This window comes from Pongo abelii, chromosome 7 (genome assembly GCF_028885655.2).
Source record: "Pongo abelii isolate AG06213 chromosome 7, NHGRI_mPonAbe1-v2.0_pri, whole genome shotgun sequence".
Classification (NCBI taxonomy): domain Eukaryota; kingdom Metazoa; phylum Chordata; class Mammalia; order Primates; family Hominidae; genus Pongo; species Pongo abelii.
The window spans coordinates 106,924,208-106,951,967 of NC_071992.2; the positions used below are offsets into that span (position 1 = coordinate 106,924,208).

The following is a 27,760-nucleotide window of genomic DNA, read 5'->3' on the forward strand; positions in this document are numbered from 1 at the left end:
GGCGCGGTGGCTCATGCCTGTAATCCAAGCACTTTGGGAGGCCAAGGTGGGTGGATCATTTGAGGTCAGGAGCTCGAGACCAGCCTGGCCAACATGGTGAAACCCCACTTCTACTAAAAATACAAAAATTAGTCAAGCGTGGTGGCAGGCACCTGTAGTCTCATCTACTTGGGAGGCTGAGGTAGGAGAATCGCTTGAACCTGGGAGGTAGGGGTTGCAGTGAGCCGAGATCATGCCACTGCACTCCAGCCTGGGCGACAGAGTGAGAGTCTGTCTCAAAAAAAAAAAAAAAGAAAGAAAGAAACACAAAACACCTGAGCACAAAGGTGTATTCAGGGTTACCTGCTTTTCCCAAATGGAAGTATTACAGCTTCCATTTAGATCACTTCCCAGATAGCTGCTTATTGCCCTCAAAGATAGTTATGAACATCCATCCTGTTAACTTCCTTCTCCAATATCTATATCCATCTAGCTAACATTTGTATGCATTTGGCAAACCTTCCAAAATTTTAACAGAATGCTCTACCCTACAAGTTTTACATTCTTGAAGAGTCTGCATAGTCCTTGGAAACAAACAGGAAATTGAGAGCATTGTCTCCCACTCCAGGAAAATGCTACTGTACATTTAATAAATAATTGTTGAATGAAATTTGCTCTCCAACCCCAAGTTTTCTCAGACCTCAAATTTGTACAACAAACTGCCTAATTCACATTTTTAATTGAATAACTAAAGGCATTGCAAACTCCCCATGACTGAAACAGAATAGTGATTTCCACTGTTCTTCTCCCACCTCCCAAACACACGGCCAACTCTTCCTCCTGTTTGCCTATCTCACATATAACCTTGTACCTACTTAGTTGGGTCATTTTTGGAGATTTGTGATTCCTTTCTTTTCACTGACTCAACCCATCAGCAAGTCCTGTTTAAAATACATCCTGACACCAACCACACCTCAGTGCTTCCATCACCTGTACCCTGGTTTAGATCACCATCCCCTGTTGCCTCTTCTGCTCTAACAGCATCCTGATTAGTGTCATGTCTCATTAGTCTGTTCTCCTCCACATGCCAACCAAGGGTAATTTTTTTAAAAAGTAAAGTGTTTTCATGTCTCTCCTTTGCTCCAACCTCTCCATAGCTTCTCATTATCCTCAGGACATAATCCCTTCTTCAGCAGGTGGAATAGAAATCTCCCCCGGGCTTCCCTCATTTACACCTCGCATCTCCTCTACCTCTTCTGCTGTCCTCTAAGTCACCATGCTCTAACCCACTGTCCCTTGTTTTTGTTTATTTATTTATTTATTTTTGAGACAGAGTCTCACTCTGTTACGCAGGCTGGAGTACAATGGCACAATCGCAGCTCACTGCAGCCTCAAGCTCCTGGGCTCAAGAGATCCTCCAGCATCAGGCTCATGAGTAGCTGGGACTACAGGCATGAGCTGCAGCGCCCGGCCTCCTCCTTGTTTTTAAAATAGCAAGTGTTATACTTGCTGTTCCCGTTGCCTGGAGCACTCTTTCGGTAAATCTTCCAAAGGCTGATCCAACTCATGTTTCAGGTCTCTCAGTGATTGCTATCTCTGAATTGTCTTTCCTGGACACTCATCTCAAACATTTGCCATCCAAACAGTTACTCTCCACCCTCATAGGTTGCTTTATTTTCTTCACCCTCTGAAATTATAATGCTTACTGTATGTATCTCTCACAGGAACGTAAGCTCCCCAGCATCTGGAATACTGTAATAGGCATTCAAATATTTGAAAGATGCCTGAATGAAACATTTCTTGATTAATATTTTAAAGATGCTCAGTATAGACAGAAGGAAATGTGGGCATTATAAAACAGAATAAAAGAATCCTGGAGCCTGATGCCTACAGAATAATGACAAAAAGACTATAACAGCAAATGAGCTCACCACCATACTGGAAAGCTAGAAGCAGACCGATTTCACCAATGTGTGGGCTCTATTTTTCCTTGATGAGGATGTGGCCTCAGTGAAGCAAATTTTGATTCAAGAACCATTTTGAAAAAAATGCCCTTAAATGGAGCATTAGCATTAGCATAGCACAACAGGATTCTCATATTTGCCAAGGCCCTGCTTGCTCAGTATCACAGCAGGTGAACACTCTACTGGGGCTTGGGGGAGCTTCAGGAAGCTGCTCTCAAATATCCTGCATCCTTTTCTCCTCATTGTGAAAGTCTGGCTTCCAGTGGGTTTCCGAATCCTTGGCAAGTAAAGTGAGAATTTAATCTAGCCTTACAATGGGGTGTGCATGTGGTAAGGGTCCCTGGATCTGTGTCATCTCTTCCTGCCAATCCACAGACAACCTTATACTCTGCAAGTATACACGGAGACTCAGAAATTTAAAAGACTGCCAAAATGTATTCAATCTCTCTAATTCAGTAAAAGTCTAGCCTAGTGTAGAACATAGTTAAAAATGAACTAAAACCTTACCTAACTTTAAACTAAGACACTATCTCTAACCTTAGATTTCTCCAGGTATAGGACATGAGAGTCACTAAAAATAAACCTATTTACTGTAGGATTTCTAAGAAAGCATAAGAGTACATATTAAATAATATATCTCAAAACAAGGAGTTTATTTTATTTTTCTACTCACTGAAAACATTTCCTCAAGCAATTTCAAGATTACATGTTTTTTTAAAGGTGAAAAGGATATGGCAATGTCTTCTAAAACACAATTATGACAATTATGCTTCATAGAAAACCTAAATGAGTTTCAGAGTAAAGGAATATTAACCTTTTCATTTATGTTAAGCTGCTTTGAGGTCAGTTTGCAATTAAAATAAAGGTATATTGGAATATTACATTAGATGGAAATAGATAATTCTTCAATTCTTTAAAAAGAGCTTAAATATAAACAAATATAAACAACTGTCACTAAAGTCCTTAATGATCTCCATGACACTAACTTCAAAAGACATTTTTGGTCCTTATCATCTTTGCTGTTTCTTAAACTTTTGCATGAAGACTCCTTTCTTGAAGTATTTTCTTGCTCTTGACTCTGTGATATTATCATCTCCTGGTTTTTGTCCCACCTTGCCAGCAGCTGCATTCACCTTTCTCTCCCTAGTCATAAAATGTGAAGGTTTTTCAAAGCTTTGTCCAGGCTTTCTCCTTTTCTTAGATCACTCTTTCTCCCTAGGTTATCTCAGATGGAGCGCCTCAAAGTTTTTCACACTGTGGTACACACAGAAAATGACAATATGTGTATGACATCTTAGAACTGGAGGTCTCTGGGCCTGGTGTGGTGGCTCATGCCTGTAATCCTGGCACTTTGGGAGGCCAAGGCAGGCAACTTGCTTGAGCCCAGGAGTTTGACACCAGCCTGGTCAAGCTGGTGAAACCTCATCTCTATAAAAAATACAAAAAAATTAGACGAGTGTGGTGGCTACTCAGGAGACTGAGGTGGGAGGATTATTTGGGCCTGAGAGGTCAAGACTGCAGTGAGCTATGAGTATACCACTGCACTCCGGCCTGAGCAACAGAGTAAGAACCTGTCTCAAGAAAAAAAAAAAAAAAAAGCAACTGGAGGCCTTTGGCCTGAAGGCTTTAATCACTACCTTAGCACATGTATGTTCCATCACAGCACATCCTATGGTAGGGCCCTGGGAAGTTCTGAATCAACATCCATGTATTTAGCTATCACCAATATGCAAATAACACACAATTTTATATATTCAGCCCAGGCCCCATTTCTTAGTCCTAAGAAATGAGGACTAAGAAGAGATATGACAACCAGATCTACACTACAGGTCTCATTTGGCCACAAATGGGATCTGTAGATCCAATTGTCACGTCCCTTCTTGGATATTTGAAAGCATCTGAAATACATCATGTCTAAAACTAAGTTCATTATCTGTGTTCCCCAAAACTCGGTCCTCTTCTGGTGTTCTCCGTCTTCTGGTGTTCTGGTAATCACACCATGACGTTGTATAGCCAGAATTCTAGGAGATACCCTTGACACGTCTCCCTCACTTCCATGTACAATCCATCATCAAGCCCTGTTCAATCCACCTCCTTAACATCATCCTTCATCTCTCCATCTCTACCACCACCTGAGTCCAAGCTACTGAAATAGTTCAGTTAAATTGCCCGAATTATTACAATAATCAAGGAAGTCATCTATCCTTGTCTACTGTAGCCAATCCTCTAATTCATTCTCTAATCTACAGAATGGTTTAAAAACTAATAATAAAGATTTAATCCAGTCATCCCTTTGCTTATGGCAATATTCCTTAACATGACCAACAATATCCTGGATGGGCTGATTCATATTCATTATTCTGGTCATCTGTTGCTGCAGAACAAGTTGGCCACATGTGGTTGTAGTAAGAATTTGGCTAAGGCTGGAGTCATGTGAAGGCTCAATTGAGCTTGGCATCCAAGATGGCATCTCCCTTCACATGTCTGAGGGCTGGTCAGGCATCTTTCTCTCTACGAGGCTAGTTTCAGGTTCCATAAAGCATGGCAGTCTCAGGGTGTTCCACTTCTTACGTGACAAGTTACTTTCCCCAGAGTGTACTTTACAAAAGACCAAGATAAAAGCTGTAAAACCTCTTCTGACCTACCCTCCAAAGTCATTCAGTGTATTTTCTACCTTATTCTAGAGGTCGAAATCAAGTCATGGCATCAGCCCAGATTCAAGGGGAGGAAACTGAATATCAGAAGACATAGTTCTTTGAAGGGGAAAGAGAGTCTTTGGAGAATATCCACCATACCTATCTCTCCAATCCCATTTTGCAGTGCATTTCCTTTTGCTGTTTCCATTTTAGCCATGTTGGCCTTCCTTAAGTTCCTTGTATTTCTCATACTCCACCCTGCTGATGGCTTTGCCAATACTGCTTTCTTTGCCTATAATGGTCTTCCAGTCCACCTTTTGCCAAGTTAACTCTTGCTCAACTTTCAGATCTCATTCAAGCATCAAGAAAGCCTTCCCCGACTCCCTCAACAAAATTAAATCTTAATTTATACTCTCAAGGTATTGCATATATTTCCAGCACTGTCTTCATCAACATTGCATTTTGTATTTGTTTGTGTGATTACATAATTTATTTCTCAATAATTACACTGGAAGAGGAGCCATGTCTATTTTTCCTCTCCTACCACAGATTTGGCTGGTACTCAAATATTTATTTGCTAAATAATAAAAGAAATAAACTAAGTAAATCAAACTGTCTGCCTCTGTATAACAAATTATTATTTTCCCTTTATGAATTATAGTGAAGTATATAATCCCATTTCCATACTGAATACATAATGAGACAACCCCAGATATAAACAATTTTCACAGAAAAAATCTTATAAATTCAAAGGTCATATTCTTTTGTTATATCCTAACTACAAAATTAGCAGATGTATAAAGGAATCAATTAATACATCAAAACTGTGTAAATTTTGTGGTATTTCTTCCAATCTCCTTTCAGATGAGCCTAAAACTCTCTTTAATTTTAATTTCTATACCTAAACAAAAACTGGCAAGTATATTAAATGAAGCACTGTAAGCAGGAGAGAAGCGATTTCCTATGCATGAATCCAATATTGACAGTAGAGAACACTAGACACACTCCACTTAGAAACCAACACCGATTGTTACACAGACCACACATGATTTTTCTTGTGCTAAAACCAAACACACAATACTAACTGCTCCCTGCTACATTATTAATAATCTGTCTAGAAATAAACACTCCACCAACTTTCAACCTGAAATGGACTATTTCATCTTGGAGGTGGGAACTAACATTCCTGTACTTTAGAAGGTAAAAGAAAGAGAAAAGGGTTGGATTGGAGAAAATATTCACTAGTTATAGCTTTTAACTTCTTTTTTTAAAAAAATAAAAGTCTGAATAATTGTAAATGGGATCATGAACTAAAATTCATTATCAGGAAGTGCATTCTATTTCTGATCGAATTCCAACTGTCAAGCCTAATAATGGTTTTCAACTACCAAAAACATCTGATCTAGTGATAGAATTTTTTTTACAATCTGAAATAATTCAGCCATGTATTTATTTATTCTTTCTCCCTAACACAATATAGGCTTCATGAGGGTATGGGATTGATCACTCTTAATCCCCTAGAGCAGTGTATGGCACATTGTGCTTCCCAATAAATTAATAAATGAATGAATAGTGGTGGTCTTCCAGATCTTGTGTGTTACTCATAATATTTATTACAATGTTTGTTACTTATGAAGAAAAATATTCTGTCAAAATGCAAACAAAATGCTTTTACCTCTCATTTATGCTTCTTCCTTAGTGTTATGTCATATGAAATTAAGAGTCTCTCTAATCATCTAACCTGTCTCATTCACCAATTAAGAAAAAATGTATTCTACCATAAGGCAGAAGAAGCTTTTTGCTAAGTCATTGAATTTCTCCGGTTGTTAAAAGTTTTCTACAATGACATTACTTTTTCTCAGTGGCTGAACTGGAACTTATACTTGTGTAGTCTGAGGAATCTTATTAGGTTAAACAAATATATGGAAAATAATAAAGATGTCTACAAGCAGGTCCCTGAGGGTAACCATTTTTTAAAAATAATTTATCCACTAGTTGAGGGCATGAAAATAGGTTATAGGACAATTACTTAAATTGAAACTTTGTCTCCTAATAAACCGCCAAACATTTTGCCATAAAAGGCTGACTTGATGAAGTTGAAACATTCATTAGTGAGTGTTTAAGTCTATTCTACATAATACGATTTAGATAACAGTAAAATATTCGTATCAAATTGGCCCATTAGAGGAAATTCTCTTGCCTGGTGTCCTCTGATACAAGTTTAATGCTGACCAACAAAAATGACCTGTAAGTTTTCTGTGGGCAAGTCTCTGTACCTTATTTCTCAAGCCATGGCTCACACTGAATTATTTACAGCTAAGCATCTTTTTCCTTTGTTTTGCTTCTTGTTAAGTATGGATTAAGATCTAGATAGTTGATTTTGAAGTTATAAAATGTTAAATAGAAATTTTAAATACTAAGCAAGTTCAACCTGCTCTACATCAGCTCTAATTCCAGACTTGAACTTAAAAAGTTGTATTACAAGAAACATTACCTACTCATATTTTCAAAATCATTAACTTTTGCTTCCTTGGATTTTTAAACTTTGCTCATATTTAGCCAAAAAAAGAGAGAGATGCACTTAAGGAACATTTGCAAGTGCCATTTTGACCAATCTTTTCACTAACCTAAGTGGGTTTTTTTAAGTCTTGCCTTCCATTTTCTTGTAACGCCTGACTCCACCTTATTTATTTACTATAGTAATCAACTAAAAGGCTTAGAACAACGATCGATTTTTAAATAAATCGAATAGTATGGTAAATAGATTCCATATTTCCCCAGATCCCATTGCATTTAATCTTTTTTTATTCTTCTTGAGAAAAAAAATAGAAATATATGTAGTATTAATTTGGGTTACTTTTTACAAGTTAATTTTAATCTCACCCAGATATGTATTAAAAATATCCCATCTTTCCTTCTATCAGAAGTAAGGTCCTTCCTTCTCATTCACAGTTAAATCTAACACATACTCCTTGAAAGTAGGAGTAAAAAGGAGGGGCAGGAATTTCAGACATATTAGGAATATTGATTAACTGTATTCGTTTTGGGTATGGCAATTCACTGAGTGAACAGAGCACTGTTGGGTGAATGGTAGCAGAAGCATATTGTTCAAGCTAAAGCCCTTTCAAGGACAGATGCCAAGGTGAGCAATACTCCTGGTTTCTCAGCAACGGAAAAGGATTTGTGAATGATTGTGAAAGATTTGCACCACCTCCTAGCTGCGCTTAGGGGCTGCTCTGAAAACAGCTAAGCAGAGCTTTGGAAATTCATGTCACATCCTGTAGCCCTGGGTAAGAAGTGGTGAAATACAAACACACACACACACACACACCATCACCACCACCACCACTACCACCACCACCACCATCACCAGCACCACCACCACCACCATCATCACCACCACCACCAGAAAAACCCTGCGGAGAAGCTATCAGGCAGGCGGGCTTGCCTGGGACGGCACAGTCAGCATCCTTCCTCAGCCCAAGCGAGAGGCTCACCTCCACCTCCAAGCTAGAGCTCCCAGGTCTTTATTCTTCTGGGCGTTTCCTTGCAAAGTAGAGGGATCTACGCTGGCCTTACCTCTGGGGCTGCTTTCTTGCAAGTACGGTGGGGCGGTGGGAGTGACATTTCCGGAGTGGGATGCTGACAGCAGAGGCGAGCGTTCGTCCACCCCATCAGCAGCCATGACTGCGGCAACGGCGGGGCCTGGGGAGGCCGAGCCGGGGTTGCGGCCTCGGCGGAGTGGTGGCTACTGCTGCTGCCTCTGCTGCCGCTGCAGCTGCTGCTGCTGCCGCCTCAGAGAGGGCCCGGGATGTGTCACAAGGCAGGAGGCGGGGGGAGGGGAGGGTGCAGGACCGGGAGGCGGGGGAAGGGAAGCGCGCTGGGAGGCATGGCTGGGGGAGGGGAGGGGAGGAAGAAAGAAAGAACCCGCAGAGTGGGAGGAGCGGGAGTGGAGGAGCGGGAGCCCAGCCAGCCAGAGAAAAGGGGAACAAATTAGGACCAACTGGGAAACGCGAGGAAAGGAAGATGCCAAGTAACTGAAAGGGGGTCGAGAGTAAATGGGACGGAGGGGGACAAGTCCTTTTCTCTAGGAAAGACGGATAAAAAGCAGCCTGAAAGGGGCTAGCGAAGAGGAAAGGCCTGTGGCTTGCTTACAAGAAAACTGGAGCGAAAGCAGATTATCAAGTTTACCTCCCCTAAGGAGGAGGAGGGACTGACTCTTTGCTGTCAAACTTTGCAGCAGTTATATAAAGAAAACATCTTCCTGGGGTTATCAATTCCTTCTCTAGGGTTTTTTTTGTAGGAAATCAGTTTTCAACATCTGTTATCTAAGAGAAAGTAGATCTTTGCGGAAGTGTCAGCATTCCCTACTTTTCCTGATTGATTTTTTTTAACAACAGGAATGTTGGCCTGACCGGTTTGGAACTCTGGTAACAGTACCTTTTTGTAACTACGCAGTGTGTTGCCTTTTACAAGTTTCATTTTACAAAATAGGTTGTCATCTTAGTTTTGGTTTTGTAGCCTATTGTCCCTGACACATATACAATAAGTAGGTTTATGAATAACGTCAAACAACGAAAAACAAGTTTCTTGAGACAAAAGTTTTAAAATAATCCTTTACTTGTAAAACAGAGTTCAAACACAAAAATCCCTAAGCACTGACAAAGATTCTTTGCTTGGTCAAACAAGTAAGGTTTCTGAATCTTCTGCTGGGCCCATCTGCACTTCCTTATAAAATCCAGTTTTAGCAAAAAACCCTACTAACTTAATTTAGCAAGAAGCCCCATTCTCAATATTGATATTTGATCAGGTTCCTCATCCTCCAGCATCCCCCATGTGAGGCCTGAACTCCTGTTCTGTCTTCAGCAAGAATCCCGTTTGCTTGGTTTAGTCAGAATCCCCCTTATCCCTGATATTTCCTTGGTAATTTTCCATCTACTGCCTCTGTCCTGCATGCTCCTAGGCTATAAATTCCCATTTGTCCATGCTGTATTCAGAATTGAGCATAATCTCTTCTTCAACATGGCAAGACCCTGCTGCCATGGTCCCTATACCTATCACTATAGCCCTAAATACAGTCTTCCTTACCATGCTTTGACAAGAATCACTGAATAACTTTTTTCTTTAAAAACATAGTTCTTGCCATGTTTTATATGTTTTTCTTTTCTTTTTTCTTTGGTGGTTTGTCATATTATCCAAAAGTAGTTTACATGAATATGAAAACAAATTAAAGTTTTGAGTCCAGGCGTGGTGGCTCACGCCTGTAATCCCAGCACTTTGGGAGGCCAAGGTGGGTGGATCACCTGAGGTCAGGAGTTCGAGATCAGCCTAACCAACATGGAGAAACCCCATCTCTACTAAAAATACAAAATTAGCCAGGCGTGGTGGCGCATGCCTGTAATCTCAGCTACTCGGGAGGCTGAGGCAGGAGAATCACTTGAATCCAGGAGGCGGAGGTAGATGTGAGCTGAGATCGTGCCGTTGCACTCCAGCCTGGGCAACAAGAGTGAAACTCCGTCTCAAAAAAAAAAAATTAAAGTTTTGAACATGTCCGAATAAAAATGCAATAGAAAAATAGTAATGATCTAGGATGATAATTTTTCTGCAATTATTTTTGAGTCACTCAAAAGAAACATTTATTACTCATTTACTAAGTCTAAAAGATAACTACGACATGATCTCAGTCCTCAAGATGCCTGAGAGAGTCAAAAACAAGTGGAAAATGAGGCTAGCTGTAGATTTCAGTGAGCATGAGGCAAAGCAGAAGTTAGACATATGAAACTATGTTTCAAATTACATTAGGAAGGATCCTCACTCTGCTTTCTAAAGATACATTCTTTCTTCCAGAAAAATCCACTTAGGCATCAGCTGGAAATCCTAAGGGGAAATCAAATAATGATGTTTTCACTCGCACAGCATATTTTGTTGGTCAGTAGCATCAGGATACAATACAATATAAGGATCCCTATATGATATAAGGGCATTTCTAGGTCTCCAGGAACCTGGAAAGTACAGAATCAAGATGTAGCACTTCCTGCAAAAGTGCCTGTAATTTACAAAAATGAACAGCAGTGTTTTTATAACTGCAGACTGGAGACTATTGAGTTAAAGAAAATTATAAGAAAAATCAACAAAATCTTATTACTATAGTATTCTGTCATGTTACCTGTCACACTCCATTGTGACAACTCCAGCCCCAACCAAATTTCTGAGGTCAGAAACCTATCTATCTTATTTATAACTAGATCTCCAGTATCTAGCACAATGCTTGGCACATTAGTAAACACTCGATATTTGTCAAATAAACAATTGAGTGAATGAACAAATAAATATAAACAGTCCCAGAATCTTACTGAAACAAAATGTTTGGCACAAAAAGATTAAGAACATTTCTTGGCTTTTTGATGAAGATGACAGTTTTGCCATCTGACTGATCAATTTTTTTTATTCCATCATACCTCTACAACTGTCTTCTTTTTTGCCCATGTAGTGATCAGTATAAAGGTTTTTTTGTTGTTGTTTGTTTTTTTCTTTACTTCATTATATGGTTTCTCTACTGCAGAACTCATTTGAGCCTCATGACAGTGACTCTTCTTACACTACAAAAGGTAGTAGATATACTGAGATTATATTTGCAGCAATCTCAACTTCCACAAAAAGCAAAAGGCTTTTATGAGATGAGTACTACGTCATTCTAGTTTAAAGATCATACTATGGTTTATGGTTTCTCAATAGTTGTTAAATAATACTCATCAATCCAAGGTATTTTTATGATTATGATTATGATACTTTGCCATCTCTATTCATGAGATGAGCTAATGTGTCTATTGGAATAAAAATACTCTATAAACAGATAATAATGTGAGATCTAATGTACTTAAGCTGCTGTTTCAGTGATCTACTATTAACAAACCATACCAATACTCAGTGGCTTAAAACAACATGAGTTGTTATTTTCTATGATTCTTTAGTTGATTGGGTGGCAATTCTGTCACACTTGCCTGAACATTCAGGCAGCAGCATTCAGCTGGCAGGTTTGCTGGGGGCTAAGCTCAGCTGGGAAATTTGGGCTCACTGGGCAATTCTCTTCATGTAGTCTTTATTCCAGACTTCTTCATATACCTCGTGTTCTCAGAACACTATTCTAAGAGGATGATGGTGGAAGGTAAGAGACCCCTAAGATCTAGGCTCTGGTTCTCAAACATCACTTCTTATCACATTCTCCCACCATCAATAGCTTTCTCAGCCTGCCTCCTGCTTGGAAAAAAACGAGCACCTAGAGGCCTCCTCATGATCAAAGGAAGTCACAAGGCTGGTGGAGGAACAGATTCCATCACTTCAAGTGAAGAGTAGCAATGTCACATTGCAAAGGGGTGTGGAACACAGCAAGGCATGATCCATTGGATGCTACTATATAACAATCTACCATAGTTTGCCCATTGATCACTATGGTTCACGTCCCCCTCACAGGCAAACTACACTTATCCACTCCCAACACCCCAAAGTCTAGTTTAATCACTAAAGTCAACTTTATGTATCTTTCACCTAAATCCAATCCAGGTGCAGTCAAAATTCCTGGGGGATAATTCCACAGGTCCAGCTCCTTGGGTACAGCATCTGTTGATCCAGAGACCTGTGAACTAAAAGGACAAAGCATGTGCCCTTCTTCTCTCCCAGCCATCTCAACCCCCAACATTTAACAGTGGAACAAGAACAGGATAACAACTGACAGAAGAAGGGGCAGGGGGCATTCTGAATAGAAGGTACATAGAATACACGGGACCACAGAATTCTGAAATCCACTTGGGCCCATGTCACCAGCTATTTTGACCCCAGAGGCATGGAATGCTTCCTTATTAGGGCACAGTCTGCCTCTGTTGCTACTCCTTTTCCTCATCTGTTCCTATATTTGGCTCTTGGCCTTTCCCACTAAGTCTGGTCTTTTTCATAAGAAATGGCTCCTGTTTGCAGCTGCATAGCTTTCTCAGCCTGCCTCCCCGCAAAGAAAGTTGGGAACCCAGAGGCCTCTTTTCATTTTGAACTGCCTCCATCCCTTTTAATCCAAATTGACACAACTTCCTTAGAAATGTGTAGGCTTTTCCAATGAATCTGAATGGGGTTTACCTCATGCCCACAAAGCCACCAACATAATATTTTTTTTGAGACAGGTATTTCTCTATGTTTGGGTCACATTTGAGGCCCTTCAAATTCTTAGATGCTCCATTGTCTATTTAAGGAAGTCTCCAAGTCACTGCTTGAGTCTTTCAGAGGTCTTCAGGGAGGGTTTTACAGCCATATCCCTGATTTGAACTTGATTCTGAGGCCATTTCTTACATCGAGAATCTGTTGCTGGATGAAAGACTGTCTTAAGCCCCCTATATTTCCTCTAAATTCAATTGCAAACTGAAAGTTCCTACTTTAGTTCATTTCTGTGGTTGGCAAAATAATGCCTCCCCAAAGATGTCCATGCTCTAATTCCCAGAACCAGTGAATATTTTACCTTACTTAGCAAAACGGATGTTGCAGATATGATTACAGGGTGCAGACCTTCAGATGGGAAGATTATCCTGGATGATCCATGTGAGCCAAACCTAATTATGAGTCTTTAAATGCTGAGAACCTTTCTCAGCTGTAGTCAGAGATATTCACAGGAGAGATTTAAAATGAGAAAAGGACTCAGCCTACCGTTGCTGGCTTGAGGATGGAGGAAGAGATCAAGGAGTATGTGCTCAAGAAGGTGGGAAAGACTTTCAGCTAACAGCAGCAAGGACATACAAATGTTAGTCCTAGACCACAAAGAAATGGATTCTGCAAACAACCCAAAAGAGCAAAGAAATAGATCTTCCCCTAGAACTTCTAGAAAGACATAGCCCTGCTGACACCTTGATTTTAGCCCTATAAGAGCCATGATAAACTTATGACTTACAGAGCTATAAAATATTAAATTTGTATTAAGCTGCAAAATTTGTGGTAATTTTTATGGCATCAACAGAAAATGAAAACTTTCTCTTAAAATACCTTATTTAACACAGCTAAAAGAAGCTAGTTGTCGCTTTTAATTTTCTACATGGAAATTACTTTAGTGAAATCAACAAGTTCATTAGGAACATTTTCTATTTTCTAAGTTACTACAGGCAACAGTTAATTGGTGAACCTCTGTTTTTCTAGTCTCCAATAGCAATTTCCTCCCTACTCTTCTAGTTTCACATACTCCTCCTCAGTATTGTTCTGTGCCTGGCCCTTAAGACAATGCCATATACTTGGGGTTTTGTTACAGCAATATCAATTTGCTACATTTATCTATTGCTTTGTACTTTCAGTGCCAACTTCTAGTGGATTTATCTGTTGCTTTCTATTTTTAGTACAATGTTCTGTTTTATTTATCTATTGCTTTATAAGAATCCACTATCCTAAAACTTAGTGGATTAATTATCAATGTACTGTTGTTTTTTTTTTTTAATAATCATTAGGGTTAATCAGCTGGGGACTGATCTCAGCCAAGAAATCTGGTTGGCTGAACCTCTCTTTCCACGTGCAGTTTCATTGTGAGTTTCTTCATTGCATGACAGTCTCGGGGTAGGGTCCTTGGAGGCCAAAGGCAGTTGCTGCAAGGCCTCATAAGTCCAAGGTTTTGGAACGCACATGACTGTATCTGCCACATTCTATTGGTCAGAGAAAGTGACATGGACAGCGTATATTGAAGCAGGCAGTGGGATAAATTCAGTCTCTTGATGGAAGATGTGGCTATGTCACATGCAAAAGGGCACAGATGCAGAAAGGTGTGATTTATTGGAGGCCTTATATAATGATCTAGTCCAGCTACAAACAGGTCATTTAAGAAAAACAGAGAATGACAGAGGAGAGGTCTGTAAGGAACACTATGCTTTTGGAAGGAAGTTTAATATGAAATTCTAAAGTCAATATGAGAAGTATATTTTCCAGCAGACAGAGTAATAATCCTGAGAGAATAAGGCCATATTCAGGAATTTAAAAGGGCACAACATTTTGCAGGAATAATAGAGGAAGGCTGAAGGCTTAACTGTAGTCACAGAAGAGTCCAGGGAGGAAGACAAAGGGCTAGAGCCAGTCAACAGCCCAGAGCAGCAGTAGAGAAGCCTAGTGAAAGTTAAGGTATAGATGTGGAATAGAACTAGAAGAGATCCTGTTTCCCTGTATTATTTCCAAACACTTTGGGGAAAAGGCAAGACCACATGGTTTCCTCCCAGGTGAGCAGTTCTTCAGAAAGAGGCATCATGGGAGTTCTGTTAGTGTTGATGTTGCAAGAAAACTTAAGAGGTCAAACCTACGGACTTTGTGGTCCCGAGTTCCAACCTTTTGTGTTCTTGCCAATCCTTTCAAATGCCCATTCAAATGCCAGAGTTGAAATTCTGTTCTCCCCTACTATATTTGCATGACTTTTTTTTTTTACCATGATAACATCATTTTAAAATAGTTTTATTCTATTTGACACATATACATGAGCAGAGACTACTTGTTTCTTTGTAGCATCTAGCGCAGCACCACATACATATTTGGTGCTCAGTAAAGGTTTTTTTTTTCAAGTAATTAGTCCTAGGTTGCCTCTTACCGTCTCAGTTTCATCAGCAAAGTTGAAGTAGCTGTCCTGCATCTCACAGGATGCTAATAAGAGTAAAATAAAATAAAAGCTCTGCAAACAATTCCAAAAAAGAAAAGAATGGAATGCAGAAGAGTGAAATGCAAAATTCAATAGAGGACATGTAACTTGAAGTTGTATGAAACTTTCCCTGTTATACAAAACATAGCTAGGATCTAAAAATGAGGATGGAACCCCATATACTAAATCAGCAGAACTAGCCCCTCAATAACCACAATTACCTCAGTCCATATAAACAGGAGAATAGGAAGGAGGTAAATGGGAATTATTGGAGTCATGACTTTTGGCTTGGGAGGCACTGCTGTGGCTTGCTCCTGCCCCTCCCCAAAAAGCCAAGTGAGACAGACTCTAAGGGAGTCACTGGCAAAGTCTGGGGGTGTCTGAAAAAAAGGAGAATCAGCACCTAATTTTTCTAGTTATACATTAGGTTAGGACATAGGCTAGTCAATCTTCTGAAAGTCTGTGTGAACAGGAAAAACAAAAAACAACTCGAGAATGATGGCAGGGCACACAGAAAGGCCGGTGGTTCAGCTCAGCTATCACTTCTGCTTTGATGAGAGCATATAAGTTTCTGGTAGGCAAAGTGAGCGCCACAAAAAATAGCTGCACTTATGCCATCATGCTGACACCAACAAAAAAAGCTAACTCCTGGGTGAAATAACCAGCGACAAGAGCCCGTGGAGTATACCAGTAAATGCAAGGGCCTTGGAGGGTTAGATGAGGTGAAGCAGGACGCTGTGGATTGGGAAGGCTTTGAAATAACTCACATTTGTGTCTCCTCTATAAATCCAGTATTTGAGTGCCTGCCATCGAGAGGGCATTGTCAATGGACAGTCATTATTGGCCCAGCAATTAATGTCAAACACAGGAAAGAAGACTTCACTAATGGCCCAATGAATCTTTCTGATTCCTCCTTGTGTCCGCTCACTGGAGAAGCTAGAATATCCAAGAGGGAAGAAAAAGCTGAGAACCAGAGGCAAAATATATTGTCCCTAATGTAGGTAACAGGAAAGAAATAAAAGGAAGACCATATCCTCCTTCCCTGTGTTAGGTCCCTCAAGCCACAATGCTAGAAGTTAGCCACAAAGAGAAAATCTTCAATTTGCATAGGAAATTTGATTTTTAGACAAAGTGTTTGGTTTGTTTTGCTTTTGTTTTCGGCAGGGTCTCACTCTGTCACACAGGTTGCAGTGCAGTGGCATGATCTCAGCTCACTCCAACCTCCCCCACCCTACCCCTGGGTTCAAGTGATCCACCCACCTCAGGCTCCTGAATAGCTGGGACTACAGGCTGTGTGACACCACACCTGGCTAACTATTTTTGTATTTTTAGTAGAGATGGGGGTGTCACCACGTTGCCCAGGCTGGTCTGGAACTCCTAAGCAATCCACCTGCCTTAGCCTCCCAAAGTGCTGGGATTACAGGTGTGAGCCACTTCACCTGGCCGACAAAGTGGGTTTTTAATCACTGAAATGGACTGGAAAATTATAGAATTTTCCCAAGATGTGATAATGTGATAAGATATCTGCTACAGGAGGTAAGGGGAATTTAAAATGGCCTTGTTAGTGGCAGTATTTGGAGAAAACTATAAACATTTCTGATTTATACTTTTACAAGTTCGGCTTATTTAATAACCTACAGAGAGAGGGAGAAAGAGAGAGAGAGAGAGAGAGAGAGAGAGAGAGATGACTGTTACCTTAAATTCATGTTCCCCTTGATTTAAACACTTTTAACTAACATAAGTATTTGGTACTAAATGCTGGGGTTACAGGTTGGGACAATATTGAGACAAACCATTCCTTCCTACCATGGAGATAAACACAATTGTAAGAAGTTGGGAAGATTACCAACATACATTGAAAATGTGACCACTTATCACCGTTGTAACAAATTATTTTGGTCAAAAATACTTTTTGATGTTTCCAGACCCTACACAGCTAGCTTGGTGTGTAATTAAGCATTATCATGGCTGCCTTGAAGGATCACTGTCGGGTACATTTCACTGTCTCAAACAAGTTTCTCTGAAAAATGTGTGTGTTTGTGTGTGTGTCTTAGGGTTAAAACAGTTTTTTGTTTTGTTTTGTTTTGTTTGAGACAGAGTTTCGCTCTGTCACCCAGGCTGGAGTGCAATGGCTCGATCTCGGCTCACTGCAAACTGCCTCCAGGGCTGGGCGCGGTGGCTCACGCCTGTAATCCCAGCACTTTGGGAGGCTGAGGCGGGTGGATCACAAGGTCAGGAGATCCAGACCGTCCTGGCTAACACGGTGAAACCCTGTCTCCACTAAAAATACAAAAAATTAGCCAGGCGTGCTGGCAGGCGCCTGTAGTCCCAGCTACTTGGGAGGCTGAGGCAGGAGAATGGCGTGAACCTGGGAAGCGGAGCTTGCAGTGAGCCAAGATCATGCCACTGCACTCCAGCCTGGGCTACAAAGCGAGACTCCGTCTCAAAAGAAAAAAAAAAAAACTCTTCCTTACCTCCTGAGTAGCTGGGACTACGGACTCGTGCCACCACGCCTGGCTAATTTTTTTTTATTTTTAGTAGAGAAGGGGTTTCACCATGTTAGCCAGGGTGGTCTCAATCTCCTGACTTCGTGATCTGCCTGCCTCAGCCTCCCAAAGTGCTGGGATTACAGGCGTGAGCCACCGCGCCCGACAAAACAGTTTTTAAAAAGTGAGTTCTTTTTCTTCATTAAAACATTTATTTAACCTTTGAACAGTGTATTTTTCCTACTAACAAAATTTGGTTTTAATGTATTATTCTTATCACTTAATCGCTTTGCTAGTGTTTCCAGATTAATGATCTCAACTAGAATAGTATTCCAAAAGGTTATTAGTTTAACTCAGTATATTCTCAGGATCTTTGGATAAATCTTAAAAAGAAAGCCTAGGAAAAAGCAATATTAGTTGAGGTGATGCAAAATAGGTTTAGTGACTGTTTGCTTTTTTAATAAACAGGGTAAATATACCTGAGACTGAATTGTGTGCCCCTCCCCTTGCCATTCACATGTTAAAGCCTAATCTGCAATGTGACTATATTTGGAGACAGGACATTTAGGACGTAATTAAGGTTAATGAGGTTATAAGAATGGGGCCCTAATCTGGTAGAATGAATGTTCTTAGAAGAAGAGACACAAAAAGCTTGTTCACTTGCTCGCTGTCTGCACAAGCATGCATCATGGAAAGGCCACGAGCAACTCGGGAAGAAAACTCTCACCAGAAACCAAACCCTGCTGGACATAGATCTTGGGCTTGGAGCTTCCAGAACTGTGGGAAAATTAATTTCTGATCTTTAAACTATGCAGTCTGTGGTATTATTTTGTAGTAGCCCTAGCTGACCAATGACCAATATAATCTGCAAATAATAAGATTACTTTAAAAAAATCCATTTAGCCCTTGGACGCACACACACACACACACACACACACACACACACACACACACACACACACACACACACACACACACTTCACAGAGAAATCTATTTGAGACCACAGAATTAGTTGATACATGTAAAAGTAACTTTTAGGATGAGAAATTTCCCTTTCCGATGGTTTCAGAAACCAACTGGGTAAGAAACATAACCGTTATCTATTTGGAAATTGGTATTTCCAGCACTTCCTCCAGTGAGATACAGAATCACATTCTCATTTATTTTATGCTTTTGATTCCATCTTGTCTGACTGTATGGCCTTTAAGTCAACCATCCCAGTTTATTTAACCAGTCTCCTATTTTTCAATGTTTCAGAATTTTTATAATATTTTACTATTCATTCATTTGGCAAATGTTTACTGAGCACCTTCTAGGTGCCTGGCACTATTTTAAGGGATACAAAATTCCTGACATCACAACACAGGAAGATAAGCAAAATTCAATTTACCAAGGATGTATATCAGATGGAGATAAATATTATTGAAGGAAATAGGAAAGGTGGGTGGAGGGAGCACATTGCTTTTTACATGGAGGGAATAGGATCAGCTTCACTGACACTGAAGCAGAAATGTGGACAGTGAACAGCAAAGCCCTGAAGAGGAAGCATGCTTGGTTCATGTAGGAACAGCAATGAAGTCTATGTAGCCCGATGAAAGGGAGCAAGGAGAGAAGGGGTAGAAAGTAGATATTAGACCAGAGAAGTTTGTCATGGACTGCGATGGGGTGCATCACATGGGGCCAGTTGGGCTTTTCCTCTGAGATGAGAAAACTATAGAGCTCTTAAAGGCTTTTGAAGAGTGACCTTATTTGACATAAGTTTTAAAAAGATTACAATGACTACTGTGTGAAAATTGGATTATAGGTAACAAAGGAGTGGAGGTCGAAAGAGGGATCAGATTCTGGACATATTGTGAAGCTAGATCTAACATGATTTGCTCATCGATGTGATGTAGAATATGAAAGACAGAAATCTTTGAATCATTGAATACTTTTCTGATTATTTATTCTTGATAATTTTTTTGAATTGGAAGCCTAGATCAAAGACTATACACATTTAAAAGTCTTTCAGATATAGATTGTCAAATTGTCCTCTGAAACCTGAAAAAACATTTTTACACATTTTTTTTGAGACAGTGTCTGAGACTGTCTATTTCTCAGCAGCATAGGAAAATAACATGGTATTATCATTATTTTTAATATTGACAATTTAATAGGGAAATATGTTTTTGTATCTTAGTTTTATCCTTAATGATTCTGAATATTTAATATTTTTATTGGTCAATGGTATTGGCCATTTTTTTCCACTAGGGAGTTCGTCTATTTATCATTTAATATTTTTAATTATAATTCTTATTTAAAATTTTACTTATTTATAAAATCTGTTCTCTTTTCCTCCTGGAAACCCAGATAAACTACATTTCTCAGCCATTCTTGCACTTAGGGGTAGTCATATGTCCAAATTCTAGGTAGTGGAATGTCAGTGGAAGTGATGTAGATTACTTGTAGACCATGTAGGCCATGAAAACCTCCCTTGTATGATCCTCCACACTCTTTTCTACTCAAAGCTAAGTGGAAAGAAAGAACCCCAAAGGAGCCCACAGGAGTCACATGGTGAAAATGGCACAAGAAGGGAGGATCTTGGCAAACTAAATCACTACTTATAGGAGAGTTGCCCACTAAGAACACCGGTTTTGAAGTGTTGTAAGAAATATACTTTATTGTGTTAAGTCACTGAGATTTCGGGGTTTATCAATTACAGCAGCAGGTGTATTTCCTAACTATTAAAGAAATATATTGAAAGAATTGTAAGAATTTGTTTACCTTCATAAATTAAATATGTGGACCTTTTGCTCTATGGAGAAATGTAAAACTTTCTTCGACTGGACACTGATCTATGTTTCCCGGTACTGAGAGACTGACCCACTCCTTTTACTTCCTTCTTTAAGCCAACAGTTCCAAGAACAGAAGGTAATGGAGTCAAACAGGTCAAATCACTCTCACTCTCATTCTCATGTTCTCTCTCTCAGATACCTCTTGTCTAAAGGATTGCAATACCTGCCTGACCAAAGCAGACAAACTGGCAACATTGTTAATTTGTCATAGAAAGCCTCTTTGTTTCCTGTTTTCCAGAAAATACTCTCTGGATATTCTCCGTGCTGCAACAGCCTGTATGAAGTGCCCAACCCCTGCGGTCTCAGACAACTTTTGAAAGTTATAAACCTGTAATAAATACGGTGAATATTTCTTCCTAGTTTGTAGTTTCTCTTTCAATGTTTTCTGTGTTTAAAACATTCTTACTGTCTATGTGGTGTCTCTGTATATAATCTTTCTTTAGATTCTCTGTGATTTACAGCCCATGAAATGTCAAACTGTCTTCTTTTCTGATAGAATTCCTGTCCTCATTCTTTCTTGCTTCATGTTAAGCCCAGAGTACATGATGCTCTTAAATTAAGTGGCATTCAGATGTGTGCCATTCTACTCATTGTTCTTTCACCTTTAGTGAAAGTGTGGGTAGAGTGTTGTTTCCCATTTGGTTCCTCTCACACCTATTGAACATTCACGCTGAAGGCTGCTCTCCCTCTTTGGTCATCTGACACTTGATATGCCTCACGTCACTCAGTCTTTCTGAGGGATACCGCCTTGTTTGCCTGGACAGCTTGTTACCAGCCTCACTTGTCACATATTCTCACTGATCTCACCGATCACCCTAGCCACATTAGTCAACACTAACTAGTCAGACTAGCTAAACTGATCCTACTCAGCTGTCTCTAACACTGGCCTGCATAATGGGAGGGGATTTCAATTTACCAATTACATATATATATATATATAACCATTAGGAAGATGTAGTAGTTGCTGATTGCTGCCGTAACAAATTACCCACAAACTTAGTGGCTTAAAACAATGCAAATTTGTCTTATAATTCTGAAAGTCAGAAGTCCAAAATGGTTAACCTTGGTCACTGGGTTAAAATCAAGCAGTCAGCAATTCTGCATTCCTTTGTGGGAGATCTAGTGGGGAATCCATTTTCTTACTTTTTCTGGCTTCAAGAGACCATTAGCATTCCTTACCTCCTGGCTGACTCCCTCCTCCATCTTCAAAGCCAACAATGAAGCATCTTCAAATCTGACTCTGACTCTCTTGCTTTCTCATTTCACTTATAAGGACCCTTGTGATTATTTACATGGATAATCCAAGAAAACCTTTTCATCTCAGTATCTTTAACTTAATCTCATCTGCAAAGTCCCTTTTGCCACATGCTATGGTTTGAATGTGTCCCCCAAAGTTCATATGCTAAAACTTAGTCACCAATGTGATGGTATTTCAGAGGTGACTCAGTCATGGGGGCAGAGTCCTCATGAATGGGATTAGGGCCCTTATAAAAGGGTTAGAGAGAGTGGGTTCATCCCTTTTTTGCCCTTCGGTTCCATCTGCCACATAAGGACACAGCATCCATTCCCTTCAGAGGATGCTGTAACAGGGCACCATCTTGCAAGCAGAGAATGACCCTCACTGGGCACCGATTTGGCTGGCACCTTGATCTTGGACTTTACAGCATCCAAAACTGTGAGAAATAAATTTGTTTGTAAATAACACAGTCACAAAGATTTTGTTATAGCAGCACAAATGAACTAAGACACTATGTAAGGTAGCATATTCACAGGTTCCAGGGTTTAGAATGTGGACATCTTTGGTAGACCTTTATTCTACTTACCACAGAAGGATTTATCCACACAATTACACAAAGGCAAGCCCCTTCCATGGTTTTTCTATGACTCTTAAATTTAGTCTAGTCATGAACTATTCAGTGCATATATTTTCTCAGACAAAAATCTCAACTCTTAATTTTTTGCTTAATTAATATGAGTTGGTTAATATAAAGCTTTAAAAATTTAGAAGAAAGTAAAATATAGGCCAGGCATGAGTGCTCATGCCTGTAATCCCAGTACTTTGGGAGGCCAAGGTGGGAGGACCACTTGAGGCCAGAGGTTTGAGACCAGCCCAGACAACATAGGAGACAAAAAACTTAAAGATTAAGCCAAGCGCAATGGCTCACGCCAGTAATCCCAGCACCTTGGAAGGCGGGGGTGGGCGGCACACATGTGTCCATGTGTTCTTATTGTTCAATTCCCACCTATGAGTGAGAACATGCGTACACCTACTAGGTCTTAAGCCTTGATTGTTCAGTCCTATTATGTGCACCAGGGAGAGGATAAGAGCTAGTGTAAAAGCTGGACTCAGAGAAGAGCTGAACTTTCATATAGAAATGGGAACCTATTGGATGACAAAAGTAAAATGTAAGGGACATAGGGGATGGGGGGTAGAAGAAAGAAGAGAAATAAGAAAGTGAGGGAGAACAATATAATTAGATATTCATACCAGGGAAACAAAGGCATGACTAGAAAGGCAGAGGAAGGGTGAGCCAGAAATGAAATGTTGTATGTATGTGCATACAATTTATAATGCAAAAGATGCTTTGTATATAGATTCTCACTTCAGAGTAAACCTGTGTAATAAATAAGTGGGACAGATAATACTATTGAGCCATATGATATCCAACCTTCAATTTCTTATCTCATGAAACATCTCCACAGGTTTATACCTAATTATACCACAATTGAGACTGGTTTTGCTAAAGGTATCCTAGGAAATAATAATTGGTTTGAAAGGGAAAGGTGGGGTATCAAAAGTAAGCAGAATACGTAGAATTTATTTAAGTATAGGGCAGGCTGTTACAGGGGTTGGTTAGCACTGTCCAAATGGTCAGGAAAAACTGTAGTGTGTTCCAGATCAAGTCCGTACCCAAGGGCACCTAATCTAGCTGTGGAGGTACAGTGGCAAGGTTATCTAGGAAGAACTGAAATTCAAATCAGAAGAGCACTGAACCAGCTGATGAAGAATTAGAAGCCAATAATTAGAGGCCCAGGTCTAACCTGTGGAGAAAGGGTTAGCGTGGGCTCCACAGATTGTTGGGTATCAGTGAAATAGGTTTAAATTCAAGGAAGAGCACAAGAGTTAGCAGCAGAAATCAGAGCTGGTGGTGGGTGTGGCAGACACCCAGGCACATGTAGACTGGGAAAATATGGGGGAAAGCTGTGGCTTGGAGGACACAAGTTGATGAGCTCAGAATTCCTAAGCAGAGGCTAGATGATATCCTGACCATGGCCCTGGTGGATACGTTTTTTGTTTTGTTTTGTTTAAAAAATATATTTTGTCTTACTTATTTTTTTACACAGGTTTACAGGTTTGCCCTGGTCAAAAATCGGAGAGATGCAAAGCTGAGCCAATTGAGGAAGCCAAGGATTTTCCTACTTTATTTATATCTCAAGTGAAAAAGTTTCTGACAATAAATTGGGTTATCTTTGATATTAACACTAGCTAACACATTTTAATGAGGGCTTACTACATTTTGTGAATCATCCTAATTTATCCTCAAAACAATCCTTGAAACAGACACTACTAGTATATACATTTTACTGAGACACTGCAACACTCATTATGTTACTAGCCTTAAGTATTGAAATTGGAAACCCAATCCAAAACATCTGGTCCCAAATCCTTTCTTTTAAAACATGTCTGCCTCTCATATAGAGATTGCTTATGTTGAGAAGTATGAAGCCATACACAGATGGTGGTAGCTATGATAATCCTTTAATAATTAATTTTTAGTCAGAGTCTGCAAAAATGTATCTTGTTCAATTCTATTAGGATGCTCTGCTCTTGAATCTGAAAATTAGGCTGTTCACTTTTATTATTTCCTCAATTCTACACTATTCCTCTTCCTCCTTATCCTTCCACCAAGGCTATTTGCAGCTGGTCATTTATCTTAGCTGCCTTCCATCTCTTTGTTCTAGTCTCCTAAAGGTTTTTATCTATTATTTGAATCATTTATTCCAATCTCTTCATATGAGCCATTAACATAATGAGATTCTTATCTTCACTGAAGACACGACTTTAAAAAAAACCTCATAATTAAATTGCAGTAGATATAATACAATTAATATTTTTTTCCTTTCTAGGGTAAATTATACATATGTTGTATTTCAGTAGTCTGCATTATAATCTCTATTTTTATACAATAAAGAATTTTACTTTTGGTTTTAAAATTTGAAAAGGAAAATAGTCACTGTTCTAATAATTTCATGCACTACTATAATAGTTGTCAAGAGTAAACATAAAAATTTTAGTTACTGTTGCCTTACAATAACCTTTTAACTTGATAGTAATGTTTCACATTTTCCTTTGCTACGGTCTCTGATCAAATACTTGTAAATTTTCTGATGCAGTTTTTCTTGTCAAAACTATCTTTTAAAGATTTTTTAGGAATATAGAATTTCTGTCAGAAATTGATGTTTGGGAAGTCGCTTTGATCAGCCCACTAATGGTGGGCTGATAACCTTGCCACTGTACCTCCACAGCTAGATTAGGTGCCCTTGGGTACGGATTTTATCTAGAACACACTACAGTTTTTCCTGACCATTTGGACAGTGCTAACTAACCCCTGTAACAGCCTGCCCTATACTTTCTGGGCACTGATATTAGAAGGTGGGGAAACAGAAGTCAGAAAATTATTCATCATGAGTAAAGGAAAAATACATTTTTTTTTCCTCTGACAAGGAGATAAGACTGAGAAAGAAAGAAACAAGAATTGAAGAGAGAGCAACCAAAAAGAAAGAAAAAAAGGAGCTAGAAAGACCAGTAATTTGTGTGAACCAGCAGTAACAAGATAGAAAATAGAACAGAAAAACAGCCCTTTCATTATCCACAAAGCAAAAACTACACAAAAATTAACATAATAAAACAGTGTACTAGCTAAGGCTCTCCTAACAAAACATTCAAACTATAAAAGAACATTTAAAAGGGCCAGGACAACAGCACAGATGAGGAAGTAAGTTTAAGGATGATAAGAAGGTTAGAAGAAGTTGGAGTTCTGATGAGGGTATGACCATAAAGAGGCAGTACAAGGGAGTTTCTTTAAGGTGATGGAACATTTTTGTGCCCTGATTTTGGGGTGGTTACACAAATCTATACATGCAGTAAAATTGTATAGAACACATAAAAAGAATGCTTGTAAAACTGGTGAAATCCAAATAGTCTATGGCTAATAGTATTGCATCAGCGGCAGTTTCCTCGGTGTGCGTGTGTGTGTGCGTGCGCGCACATGCGCACGTATTTTAATTTTCAGTTCAGGGGGTACATGTGCAGATTTGTTAGATGAGTATATTGTGTAATGCTGAGGTTTGGGTTTCTAGTGAACCCATCACTCAAATAGTGAACATCGTACTCAATAGACAGTCTCTTATCCCTTGCCCCCTTCTTCCCCACTTTCTGGAGTCCCCAGGGTCAACTGTTTCCATCTTTATGTCCAAGCATACCTATTGTTAAGCTCACATTTGTAAGTGAGAACATGGGTATTTAATTTTCTTTTTCTATATTAATTCACTCAGGATAATGGCTTTCAGCTGCATCCATGTTGTTGCAAAGGACATACTTTTATTTTACTTTTTTTAATGGCAGCATAGCTGGTTGAAAAGTATAAAGGAACTCTATTTTTTTGGCAACTTCTAAGTGAGCCTAAAATAAATCAAAACATAAAGTTTTCTAAAAAAGGCACATGCTAAATGACTCATGTATCAACGAAGAAATCAAAAGAGAAATTAGTACTTTGAATTGGAAAAAAAAAACACAACATACCAAAATTTGTGGAATGCTCTAAAGCAATCCTCAAATAAAAAATTATCCCATGAAACTGTCTGTATTAGAAAGAAGAAAAGTTTCAAGTCAACAGCCTCAGCTTCCACTTTAAAAAACTAGAAACACAAGAGCAAATAAAACCTAAATTTAGCAAAGGAAAGGAAATAATAAATCTGAGAGAACTGATGTGTTCAGAGGGAGCATGGCTTTGACATCTTAACTTCAAACTTTAGCCTTCAGAATTATAAAATAATACATTTCTATTGTTTTAAGCCACCCATATTTTGATACTTTGTTATTGCAGGCCAAGGAAACTAATACAGCTTGTAAGGATCAAGCTGCTGCCGTTTCTATTATAATATTTATATTAAGTGGATTTATTAACAGTGGTCACATTTGAGGACTGGAGTTAGAGAAAAGAATTCTTAAATTCACATATATATTTTATTTAAAAATAATGTTATTTTAAGAATAAATATTTAAGTAAATTATATATGGTAAAATAGCTTCATGTTGTATTTTAAGGATAACTTAAATACTAAAAAATTAAAGTAACTTCTACACAAGGATAAAAGAGTGTACCTGTCTGTAGAATAAGTAAATAAGAGCAGTACTAACCAGTCAAATGAGTATAACTAAGATTTTAACACTGTTAAAAATGACATAATCTTTTCCCAATTTCTATTTGATAATTTATAACTTTTGCTGAAAAAGTAAATCAAATATTTTAATTTGTAGCTTGTGATTAGATAATACATTTAATTTTTCTTTAAAAAAACTAAGGAAGTAAAGGTGGAAATCTTTGATGTGTTTTTGTTTTCCCTTTCCCAGTGCTTTCCATTCTTAATTCTACTCACCATGTTACTCAAAACAGGCACCACTAATTACCCAATTTCAGTATAATCAAAATGCTAGAAGGAAATAAAGTACCTTAATGACATGTCTTAAGCCTTCCAAACCTTGATAGCATAAAGCATCTGAGACAGGACTCAATCAATTCAGAATTTTATTTTGCCAAGCTTAAGGATATGCCCGGAAGAAAGAAACACAAATCCACAGGAACAATCTATGGTTCGTACCTTTTTAGAAAGATGATTTGGAGGGCTTCAGTATTTAAAGGGGGAAAGCAGGCTGGACGGGAAAGAGAGAGGATATGGTCCCATTACTGACTCCATATGTTGCAAGAGAAAAGGAGCAGGTTGGGGAATAGTCAATTAGGTATTCGTCTCACGCTCAATAAATTGGCACTTTACATAAGGTGAACATAGAGTACCTACCTATGGAGATATCTGACCTTTTATCTGTAGCTATTAGCTTAGTAACAAAAGCAAGCAGTTTCTTGCATGACTCAGCATTCAGCTTACTTTTTTCCTTTTGGCATAGTGAATTCGGGTCCCGAGATTTTGTTTTTTTTCCACAAT

General features: G+C 39.1%; 1 protein-coding gene across 5 annotated transcripts in view; it reads right to left on the reverse strand.

Annotated features, from left to right (window-relative positions):
* PIP4P2 (phosphatidylinositol-4,5-bisphosphate 4-phosphatase 2) overlaps positions 1–27,760 on the reverse strand; it is a 74,199-nt gene that overhangs the window by 36,455 nt on the left and 9,984 nt on the right. For 3 of the 5 annotated variants that reach the window (XM_024251547.3, XM_063726711.1, XM_063726712.1), the window contains one exon: positions 12,125–12,219. In XM_024251547.3, coding sequence (XP_024107315.2) covers positions 12,125–12,219 — 95 coding nt within the window. Of the gene's footprint in view, positions 1–8,158; positions 8,772–12,124; positions 12,220–27,760 lie in introns of those variants that run through there. The other 2 variants (XM_054518655.2, XM_063726713.1) reach the window with 2 other exon arrangements.